The sequence below is a fragment of the Papio anubis genome, chromosome 3 (genome assembly GCF_008728515.1).
Source record: "Papio anubis isolate 15944 chromosome 3, Panubis1.0, whole genome shotgun sequence".
Lineage (NCBI taxonomy): Eukaryota > Metazoa > Chordata > Mammalia > Primates > Cercopithecidae > Papio > Papio anubis.
In genome coordinates, this window is record NC_044978.1 from 116,093,194 (window position 1) to 116,105,592 (window position 12,399).

Genomic DNA, 12,399 nt, shown 5'->3' on the forward strand with positions numbered 1-12,399 from the left:
CACTAGATGCTATGTTGCTATCTCCACACGCCATGCAACATCTGAGATGTAAAAATGAGGGTTGCAATGCCCCCCTCCAAACAAAACCAGAATATTTTGGACAGGTCTTCTGAAAAGGCTATAGAAATACAACTCATTCCTGTTGCCAATATACACAAATGAAGATGTCCCTAGCATATAGCTGGACATATTTCGGGGTTATATGGTGGTTACAGCAGGTTCATTTGGAAGTGCAAAGTACTTCAGTCTTAGACCTTCACATTTTATCTGTCAAGATGCACACTTTGGCTCTCTTCTTTAGGATGATCACATAGACACTTGCTGATCTTGGGATAATTGACTTTCCTTTCATTGGAGTCCCTTATTTTTATAGAATAGATGGGTCCTAGCTATGAGAGAAAAAATGAACTGAAAGTTGGAGTACTAATCTCTCTTCTAATCCCAGTTCTATCCAAATTCACAAATGAGATTTTGGAGACATCACCTTTGGATCCTAATCCTATTCCTGGAAAAGGAAGAGTGCTAGGCTAGATAATATCTAAAGATCCTTTGCAGTTCAACACTAGCTAGTTCCTGTTTCTGTCAAACAAGTTAACAGAGACAGAAAAAGTCTAAAAACAGAAGGGATACACAGTCATAACTCCGAGAAATCTGTTTTCGGCAGCAGAGATTTTACAGAATGTAGTAGATGATATAGTTGCAAAGTTTGTACAATAGGCAGGGCACAGTTCTAGGTACTAATGAATACAAAATAGATTTTTTTTGTTTGTCCAGGGACAGAATGTCTATAGTTCAATTACGATTAAAGGGTATATATGAGCCCTTCTTCCCTTGGCATATAAGACCCAGAGCCCCTTCTCTAGGTCCCAGAGAGTCTGTAATCAAGAGAAGAGGATTGACTTGGTGGCAGCAAGTCTGAGGACAATATCTTGTAGTGCATGATGCCACCATAGAAAAAACAGTTGCCTTAATCTTTGGAGTCATTTGCCAGGTTGTGCCTATTATGAAAAACCTGTTGCATTATATACATAGTTCATGCAACTCTCTGCTTCTATTCTTGTATTCAACATTCTTTCGGGCACATGGGATACTTTTGGGCAGAAGGGACTTTGTGGAAATCGTTTCCTTGGTTTAAAATATTCAAATTGAATCCTTTGAAGTTTGTTGATCACGCATCACAAGATAAATTTTTTAAAAATAGATATTCTGGAGAAAATAACAATAGCAATCTTTTACCCAACACTTAATGTCTATCCCATGAGGGACTGTGTTTATTGTTTTTCCAGGATTCTCAATTTTCGTTTGCTCAAACAGCTTTATGATGTATGTAGTGTTATCATCTTCATTTTACATATAAAACAAGTGAGGCTTAGTCACATTAAGTCACTCCTCCAAGTCACCATTGGTTGACTGTAGAACCAGGAGGTAAACCAGCAGTCTGATTGTACTGCTCATACTCTTAACCAGAGTATCATAACTTCCTGAGAAGTTTAGAAATCTTGTCATTTTGTTTCAGGAATAGAAAGCAGACCTACTGGCTCTGTATCTTCCACCATGAGAAGTTTGTTTTTACCTTGAACTACTAGTGGGAGTGAGCATCTTGTAAGTCTCCAAATATCTCATCTGAAAGACTTGTTCTTTGTGCAGATTTATAATTTTAGCACCATTTGTTTATTCCATACCAAAAGGCCTTGCACTGTGATGGTTCCTGCCTCCCCAGACTCCTGAGTCTTGAGTAATGTGTTTCCGCCAATTCTCAGGTAATGAAGGTTCAAAATTAATGGAAAGCTTTTATTTAAAAATCACTCAGAGGTTGCAGATTTTAAAAACAGAAGGTAACCATTTCCTTCTCTGAAATACTAGCATGGTCACTATCTTTACTCATCTTCTTCATAGTTCTATGAGACAGATTTAACCAAAAAGCCACCTCTTATTATTATTATTTTTTTTAAATCATTGTAATATACCGTGATGTGAAAACAGGAGACAGTCACTTGAGTCTTTCAAGTAACTACAGGTAGCAAATAAATTTGATGCCATTTCACTGTGTAAGAGGAAATACACTTTTCCATCACCCCATGATGAATCTAATGATAAAATCTAGATAGAGCCAGATCTATATTTTGTTAACATTTTTATTGCTACGTGCTCTCAATACAACAAACAGCATCAGTAGTGTACACTTTGATAAAAGGGAATTTTTAGCTTGGTAGAAAAGAAAGCCCAAAGGTCAGAATTATAATAATGAATATGTACATCTTTATGGAAACTGTGTGACCATCCTTATCTTCCCCCGTGGATGAGATGTATGCACACACAAGTAAACTAGAGAGAATTTTATTCTATGGGAATTTTTAGGAAAAATAAAAAAAGACTTAAGGCTCAGGGATTGTTTTACTATCTGAAATTTGCCTAATTTAACCTTCAAAATTCTTGCACAAAGTAGCAGCAATTCTTTAGAGGTATAGAGTCAATAGTTTAAGGTGTTAGTTTACAATGATTAAAATGCAAAAGTTCTTACACATTCTGTGCTTTGAGAGTTTAATTTATCTACATTTTAGTTTGCATAATATATTTTTACACAGTTCAGGTACTGAACTCAAAATCATTATGCTGATAACACTATCTCCTCTCATTTACATGTAATTCATGACGCATTTACCTCTTTCAAAAACTTTTAAAAATGTTTCTAATTCACAATTTCATTGAACAGCTAGCTGAGTCCATACAATTTAATGTTTCCTTGAAGGGAAACAAGTCATCAACTTAGTATCAACTACTAAAAATGCAAGATGTTTGCATAACATCAAATTAGTTCAGTTTTAGCTTTTGAGTTGGCTATAGTAGTTTGCTTAAATGTCTCCTCTACGCACAGAACAAAGCATGCACCTCTAATCATGTCTCTCTAGTTTACCAAAACATGTAATTGATATTAGTGTAAATATTTAGTACATAAAAATACTATCAAGAAAAAAAATCAACTTTTAATAAATATCTTCGGTTCTGAATTCTATGTACAAGTACTTTACATCTACTCCCTGGAGAGAGCATTTCTGGCTTTACTGTGAGCAAGGTGACCACTGACATAAATTATTAGCACATTATTGCAGTCAGATGCATTGTGGTTGTGAACATTTGAACAGGAACCACATGGAAAATAAATATCTCAACCACTGACATATGCTTTCTTGAACCTGCCTTCAAAGCCCCAAAGCTCTACTATACTCAAATATCAATTCTAGACTGATGATACTTTTCTCAGCTACCAACATGCAAATAAGTTATCCCAAAACTTTTTCCTTTGCGATTATTACAGTACCTTGAGTATAACTGTTTGTATCTGTCAACAATGCGAAAATTAAAAAAGAAACACACACACACAAAAACAAAGGACACCTCAACGGTGCCTACTGAGGTCCCGGAAAGAGGGTTTCAATTTTATCTTGCACGAGTTCATTTACTATTCATTGATCCCTGTGACCGTAAGTGTATTAAGACACCAATCCTTTAAATTATAAGTATAGAAGGCAATAGGTAACCTGATATCTGTATATCTATAGCTTTTGTGATTTTTTTCTTTTTCTATAATTTACGTATCACATTGTTGATTCAACAAAACCCTTTATATTGTCAGTAGCTGTAATTCTAACTTTCTTTTGAAATACTCTGCTTTGAAAATTAACCTATAGAATGTCAAACAAGGCAATATTCAATGACAGGCACCCAGAACATCCAGAAATGTAATATAGTAAACAATCATTTGAGAACACATCTCTTAAAATAATACTGATTTTTGCAATATACAGTATTTACACAACAGCTGCAAATTTGCTCATACAATATTTCTAATATAGATAAATAGGAATACAAGTCTAAGAATTCTTTGTTCCATATCCAAAATTTCTTGTTAAAGTGTAAACCATTGGTATCTCTTTTTTATTTTTACTTTAACTTTTCTAAAACAAACAAAAAATCAGCTGATACGCACAATTGGTTCCAGTCCTTTTTCTGCTTCAGAGAGCGACCAACACAAACTTAGCAACATATTTTTTTTCTTTAATAATCTTTGGTGCTTTCTTCCAATGATTTCTGGTAAATGAGTCAATGCAGAACAAAAGAGGATGAAAGCAACTAGAAAGTGAGCCAGCACTTTCTGTTCTTCCAATTACAGATAAAATGAGCTGACGTTCTATAGAGATTTCCACTTTAAACAAGCATATGCACCATGGGGAGGAGAGGAGAGGTTGTCCAGGTTTTCCTCTAGTTTCTAGCCTTTTTGGTTCACTTTCTCATCTTTCTAAGGTGGATGATCTTGTCGGACGTCTGTTGTCAATAATCTTTCCATCTTTCTGTGAGGTTCTTGCCTGAGAAGAAGCACCTATTGAATCACTGGCTGCAAAGAAGGAAGCAGCAGCCATTTGTGAAGCTGAACTGAGGTGGCCCCTCTTGGTGGGTGGGGAGGATGGTGTGGCTACCAGTCTCACAGTCTTACTTCCTGCTTGCTGAGCACTCCTCTGGGGTAAATTAGCACCATCAGGTTTACTGTTTGACCTGAAAGCAGCATATGCATTTGGACCTCCCACCGAAGAGATGCTACTCAAAGATGTCTTCTTTGCAGGGGTCTCTGAATGATAAGGAACCAAAGATGTAGGCATCACTAGAGATCTAGGGAGGTCACTAGGGTTAGAGACAACATCATCATGAGTTTCAGCAGCTTCTAGAAGGTATGGTGGTGGCAGGGTGCTACTGCGCTTGCTGCAGGACTCACAACATAACTTGTTATAACCTGGTATGGAGCAGTATCGTGCCAACACTTCCATTTGACAGAATATGGACTTGTCTCCCAGACATGGCTCATCTGCAAAAATAAAAAGAAAATAAATCAACACATGCATCTAAACATAAAATGAAAGGAGGAAAAATTTTTAATGAATGTAAAAACATTTAAGTGCAATCTGACACCAATGGGAGTGATCCACACAGGCTTTTGCATTAAAAATATGAACATTAGAATGAATTCACTAAAATAAATAGTTCTTTATCTACAAAGTCCTTGTGATGATCATTATTTTAATATTTCCACCAGAAGTCTTCAGACCACAGAGGGTATTTTTTTTCTCCAAGTAGGAACATATATCTGTTTTTAGAATGGGCAAAGAGAATTTATTTAACGTTGTGGTTAAATTTTTAGGATGCAAACGGGCATCTGTATTTTTATTTTATGGTATTTCTGACTTTCTCAGAGGGTACTCCCTACATTATGTTAAAATGTGAAATCAAAATAAATACTAAACACTTATAAAAACAAAACAAATCTTACAAAGGTATTCTCCAAAGAATAATCAAAATACCATCTTGATTTAAAAAAATTCTCCAGTTTGAGATTGAGACCATCCTGGCTAACACGGTGAAACCCTGTATCTACTAAAAATACAAAAAAAATTAGCCGGGCGCATTGGTGGGCACCTGTAGTCCTAGCTACTCGGGAGGCTGAGGCAGGAGAATGGCGTGAACCCAGGAGGCGGAGTTTGCAGTGAGCTGAGATCACGCCACTGCGCTCCAGCCTGGGCGACACAGCGAGACACCGTCTAAAAAAAAAAAAAAAAAAAAAAAATTATCCAGTTTGAATAAAATAGTTTCATGTTTGTCATTGAATATTCTCAGATTATTTGTTATCTGAATGCACAAATTTGGGTAAAGTATGCCAAATTTCTTCTGAATAATTCATGGTTCTTACACTTAATTTTATTTAATTGACAGTACTTTATGTCTGAAGGATACTTAGCAACACTCATAAAATGTAATTTCATTGAATTGACAGCACTTGGTCTAAAAAATACTAAAGTAATACTCATAAAACACTTGATAACATCTAAAGTAACACTTCTAAAACATTTCATACTGCATGTGTACACATTTTTTTATTACTTTAAAATTTTATTGATTCCAAGTTACAAGATTTGGATTTCAGATAATCCAAATCCAATCATAAGAATGTTAACTTGTGTGTAGTTTTAGTCATCCTGGGTATACGTTATGAAATAAAGACATATCCTGTGCCTCTCTGATAACAGAACCAGTGCATAGAGTAGCATCCCTGCAGATGTGCAACACAGAAACACTGATCCATGCCCAAAGAATAAATGCAAAGAACTGTCGATTGTGGCATTTATGGAATAGAATCACTTAAAATTACAGTGTATTATTGGGTAATACTATATTGCTAAGACAGAAACCTGCTACATAACTCCCCAAAAATTGAAAAATCCTTTTTCTAAAGTTTGAAACAAAAAAAAAGAGAGTCAGTTGGCAAAGCCAATAGAGGACTAAAATTACCAACAATGAGCTGTAATACTATCTCCACTTCCCAAATTGTGAAATGACTCATACATGCTTGATATGTGCAGGTCTATTATATGGTATAATGTGGCTGAATATTCATATAAGCTAGGTCATCATCTAATTATGTTATAAATGTCTGTGCATTATATTAATGGGTTTCACCTTAAATATTAATTTCTCTTCATGTGTGATTTACTTTTTTTTTAAACTTATATCTCAAAATAAGAAAACGTCTTCTTTCTATATGTGTCAGGCTATAGGTCTTAAGAGGAGAGGACCGTATTTGACCTTGAACTCTCTTTTTCCCCTAACTCCTTTCCCTCATCACCCCTCTTTGGAGGCCCCTCTTGGAAGTATGACCTATTTTCTCTGAGTTAGAGAACGAGTCCAACCAAAGGTCACCCATTTCTAAGTGTGAGCACTTTGGCATTGCAGGGTCCTGTTCATAACCTGAGTTTCATTAGGGCCAGAATATACTTTTGTGTGGAGGAGGAAATGGGAGAGATATTCTGAGAAAAATGTGAGCAAAGGAATACATTAACCTTATGGTAATTTGCCTACTGATAAATGGGAAGAGCTTATAGGCAAAAAAAATGGTACAATCAAAATATGGAGTCACATAAAAAAATCAATCAATTAAAAAAAAATTAAGGAAACGTTTCAGACTTCTCGTTCCACCCCCAAATCATTATAAGAGGTTCTGGAAAAGAGATTCACACATGGTCTCAAAAGGCCATTTGATCCTAATAGCAGTTTGAGATTCTGGTAGAAAGTATTACTTATTTTACTTGAAATATGGTAGACACATGTGACCATTTGGAACTCTTAGGATTGACCTTTGGGCTTCGATTTCAGAACAACAGAACAACTAAAAGGGATATGAAATCACTAAAATAGTTAAGCTATCTTATTAGCTCCTTGGTTTTATATTCAAAACAATTTCTTCTGCCTAAAGAAGCAAAATCAAGAAAATTCTTGCTAACCATTGGGCACATCTGTAGAAATACACAGCTGTACCAGCTCCAAGATCGATAAAGCTTACTCACAGAGTGGTAGCCTCTTAACAGGAATAACTACATAAGAATAAAATATTATGGTGACAGTGTATGTTAAAACTTCTGAGTAAAGTGTGTTCTTTTGGTTTTGATTTGTATTTTGAGCTTTTACATATATCAATACTTTCCAAAGTAAAATGATTAAATATATAAGTCCTATGTCTCCCCCACATGGTCAGATATGTTCTTGCTATAACATATTTCAAATGAAATTTATAATGAAATAATTTATAAGGGTTAAAGACTTAAAGCCTGAAATTTCTTCAAAAAATAAAACATTTGACAAGATAGTGCTTTGCCAATTTTCTTGACAAAAAGCACCATTCAGCAGATGTCAATATTCAATCAATGTCTTACTTATGGTGTTGGAGGCCAAGCACAAAGCAACTTCTTTAGTCCTGAGTCTTCTAATGTGTGAAAACAATGTCCACATTTGTCACTGGCATGGATTTAGCAGAACTGCATTTAAGAGAAAGGTTGTGGTGGAGGCGGATGGGTGGGCTAGGAAAACAAGGGAGGAGAAGAAAATATAAGGGAAGACAGAATGCAATAAACAGATGAGGGCAGTGAGAGAGACTTGGGGAGAGAAAATGAGACAGGAAGAGACAAAGACAGGTCAGTGGAGGGGCTAGGAAGAGAAAGATAGGAGGAGAAAGAGACAGACACAAGGAGTGAAAGATGGAGGAGTAGAGAAAAAGAGCTGTAAGAAGGAGAGGAAAAAGGTGGGTATGGTCTGAATGTTGAAACCTAATCCTCAAGGCGATGGTACTAACAGAGTAGGGCCTTTGGGAGGTGACTAGGCTATCGGGGTGAAGCACTTATGAATGGAATTCGTGCCCTTATAAAAGAGAATCAAGGGAGCTCCTTGGCCCTTTTCACCACATGCGGACAGAACAACAAGGCACCATCTAGGAAGCCCTCACTAGACACTAAATCTGCTGATGCCTTGATTATGGGCATCTAGACTTAGAACTCTGAGCAATAATTTTTTTTTAATAAATTACCCGGCCTCAGGTATTTTGTTATAGCAGCTAGAACAGACTAAGGCAATGGAGGAGATAAGAGACCGGGGGGGTCGGGGGAGAGAGAGAGAGAGAGAGAGAGAGAGAGAGAGAGGTGGAAGAGAAAGAGAAACAGAGACAGACACACGAAGTTGGACAGGAAGGGGAGGATAAAGTAAGAGAAAGGGAGAAGGTGGACGGACGGGAGGACACTGAGAAAGAGAAAATGGGAGAGAAAGAGAGACAAACATACGGAATAAGGAAAGAGGGGGAAGAGACAGTCAGGAAGAGGCAGAAGGAGAGAGATGATGAGAGGGAAAAAGAACGACAGAAAGTAGAGCCAGGGAGACTAGGACAGGGAGAGGCAAGGAGAGCAAGAAGAAAGAGTAAGGACTAGAAAAAGCATGTGTGACTGACACAGAAAGTGAGCCACATACAGGCAGCAGGTGACAGCTCATCAGAAACAGAGCAAGACAGACACCCAAAATAAGAGAGAGACAGAGGAGCACAAATGGAGACACAGATGAGCGAGTGCAGGATAGAGACAGATGTGGACAGAGAGCTATGGAAATGGAGGCAGAAGGAGACAGTGATAGAGACAGAAACGATCCAATACATTTTGCTTGTTTTATTTGCTTAGTTTTTGAGATGGAGTCTCACTGTGTCACCCAGGCTGGAGCGCAGTGGCACGATCTCGGCTCCCTGCAACCTCTGTCTCCTGGGTTCAAGTGATTCTCCTGCCTCTGCCTCCCAAGTAGCTGAAATTACAGGCATGCTCCTCTACGCCCAGCTAATTTTTGTATTTTTAGTAGAGACAGTGTTTTACCATGTTGGTCAGGCTGGTCTTGAACTGACCTCAGGTGATTCACCCACCTTAGCCTCCCAAAGTGCTGGGATTACAGGCATGAACCACTGTACCTGGCCCCATTTTGCTGTTTTAAAATAGCAAATTGACTAAATAAAGACAATAAACCCTGCTTTTGCCATACAGCAAGTTGGTAGGTCAGGCAAACACTTAATTTTATCCTATGTGCGATGTGTCTGTTTGAAGTTACTCTGTGGATAGACGGTTATTGGAAATGGTTTTAGAGTTGAGTGACATTACCCACACATCAAAATTGAATAATTTTAGTAAAATATTTCAAAACCGTTGCAAAATTATGCCTTTTAATAAAGATGTGAAGTTATAGTTAAATGTAACAAGGAAAAATTAAGTAGTTCCTACGAGCAACACAAGTTGATAGACATTACATATACATAGCACAGCCCTCACCCCAACGTCACCAGCCAGAAATGGCAGGGCGATAGTGGTTATGATAAGTAAAAAGTGTAGGACATTGCCTCAAATGCTGATCTTAAAGAACTGAATTGGACTAATATTTCACAGGTGTTTTCCTTTGGTTATTTATCAGTAAACGAATATAAATTCTATAACTTCTCTCAAAAGGAAATTCTGCTTTTCAAGGTTTAAAAACATCAGAGCAGTGAAGTCAATTGGTGTGACACCTACCATTACAAGGAGGCAGTTGACAGGCTCTGACTGACTCAGGCTTTTCACCATCACAGTGGTCCCCAGCCCTGCAGAGGACCTGCCTCACCTCCGTTCCTTCACCGCAGGTCACTGAACACTGCAGAGACAAAGGCTGTGGTTACAGACATTTATTCCACCAAGATCATGCACATACACACACACACACAGACACACAGATCTAGAGTTCGTTCTCTATTAAGTGATGCTGCACAGTGGTTTTGAAGATAGATACTACTGAGTTTATATTCTGACTCCATTATTTACTGGCCTGGGCACATTGTTTTTTCTATATAAGATTCACCTTCCTTATCTGGTGGAAAGCTGGGATAATGATACCCGCTTTATAAGATTGTTTTAGGACTAAATGAAGGCAAAGGAAACAATGTGCATAAAGCAGTAGCAAAATGCCTGGTACCTAGTAAGCATTCCCTACAAAAGAAGCCATGATTAATAACAATGTTAACATCTGCTGTAGTTTCTAAAAACAATGTTGATGATGTCTGTTCTCAGGGACCCAATCATGGTATTGAAAGTCCCCACTTCTTTCTTACAGATGGCAGAATTTACTGATAAGTTGCCTCGGATTGTTAATTCAACGTCCTTGGAACTACTATTATTCCATGTTCTTAAGTTCTTTTCTCTAATGAAAACCTTTACTGCTCCAAAACTAAGCTCAGAAACTTCCATGCAATGGCCCTAGGAAGGTGCTATGGAGGAGGGACTTCTACTGAGACTTTGATATGAGTTAGCATTATGGTCCTATGTGGGTGACCTGTACTTGTACTATGGTTTGAATGTCCTCTCCTAACTTAGGTTGAAATTTAACTGCCACTGTAACAATGTTGAGAGGGACCTGTAAGAGGTGGGACCTCTCAGAGGTGATTTATGGGCATTGATTAATGCTATTATCTTGAGAATGGGTTAGTTATTGCAGGAATGGGCTCCTGACAGAAGGATCTTCTGTGTTTCTCTTGCATGCTTCCTTGCCATGTGATGCCTTCAGCTACAGGAAGACCCTCTTCAGATGCCAGTGCCATACCCTTGGACTTTGCAGCCTCCAGAACCATATGCCAAATAAACTTTTGTTCTTTATAAATTACCCAATCTGTGGTATTCTGTTAAAGCAGCAAGAAATAGATAAGACAACTTGCTTGTTTCTTCCTTTCTGGGCTTACTCTCCACTTCCTCATTAGTTTTCGGTCTGATTTTTGATGCCCTTTCCTCCTATAAACGATTCTCCTATGACCCCAAGATTTCTTATTTTGAGTCTTTAGAAATATCTAAGGCAGGTGGTAATAGCTGACAGTGCAACATGGAGTCAGCCAATTAATAAACAAACATCATCCGGACAGGTATGCTAAGCACTAGCTGAGTACTGAGGAAACCAGGCACACTATTTTTGAGAAATGTGTGTACTAGTGGCAAATACAGATTCAAGAATCAGAGTTATAATACTCTGTCATGAACAGCATGGTAAAGTTAAGTTGCACTGCCTTTCAGATGTAGAGGAGGAACTGCCAGGAAAGGTACCACCTGGAAGGTGGTCCTTGGGACTACAGAGATGAGCTTTGGTGGAGAAGGAGAGATTATCAAGTCAGCTGAAAGGTAGGAGGCTCAAACAAACATGGTCTGTTTGGAACAGTGGGAAGTTTACTCGAACTAGGACAAAGAGTTGGAATGAAGAAAGAATAAAAGGAGTTAGTGCGGTGCCAAATGGTACTGGGCCCTGCATTCAGTATCAGGGGTTTGGAATTTATCCTGAAGGAACAGGGAAGTCAACAAAAATATTGGACAAAAGAACAGTCATCTATCAGACTTCTTCTCTATGTTACGAAACACATAAACATGGTTTGCCCCTACCAACTAAACGTAAGTGCAGGTACTGTTTTAAAGCATTAATTTTTCCTAACAGCTCCAGGTAATTACAAAATATGCAGTAGTTTCTCAGTTCACACAAAGCCTAACTGATGTTTAAGCCAAATTAAAATATCTACACATGCTTACACACACACTTTACATATGCATGCTCAGAATTCACACACCTACCTCACTCCAGGGTCCTGTTTTCCACTGCGCTGGGCAGGGCACTCTGTTACAGGGCCGGCGGCTCTCGGGACGGTCACCCATGCAGTACTTGCTGTGCACAGAGCGGTTGGTGCCATCATGGAGTGGCTGAAGGCAGCGTACAGTACGAAGTTGATAGCCAGAACTTCCACAGGTTTTGGTGCAGTGTTCCCATTCTTCTGCTACCCAGCTGTGGGTGCAGGGGTTTAACACTGAAATTATCACTGGTATGTATAGTGCACACATTCCCACCCGCAAAGCCTAGACTTTTCTGCTCTCTGAGTGACTTGCAAACTAGTGGGCACACTGAAGTTCAGGAAGTGGTTTCAGAAAGATGGATATCATGGATCACTTTTTAGTAATAGCAGGTTGAAACTTTTAATGCCCTGCTATTTTTTTGTTTTCT

General features: G+C 38.2%; 1 protein-coding gene across 1 annotated transcript in view; it reads right to left on the reverse strand.

Moving 5' to 3' along the window:
- Positions 1-2,117: 2,117 nt before the first annotated feature.
- ADAMTS3 (ADAM metallopeptidase with thrombospondin type 1 motif 3) overlaps positions 2,118-12,399 on the reverse strand; it is a 279,687-nt gene continuing 269,405 nt past the window's right edge. Inside the window, exons 20-22 of the mRNA XM_017958779.2 lie at positions 11,976-12,183; positions 9,909-10,026; positions 2,118-4,858 (exon numbers count right to left, since the gene is read on the reverse strand). Coding sequence (XP_017814268.2) covers positions 4,290-4,858; positions 9,909-10,026; positions 11,976-12,183 — 895 coding nt within the window. The 3' untranslated portion in view covers positions 2,118-4,289. The remainder of the gene's footprint in view (positions 4,859-9,908; positions 10,027-11,975; positions 12,184-12,399) is intronic.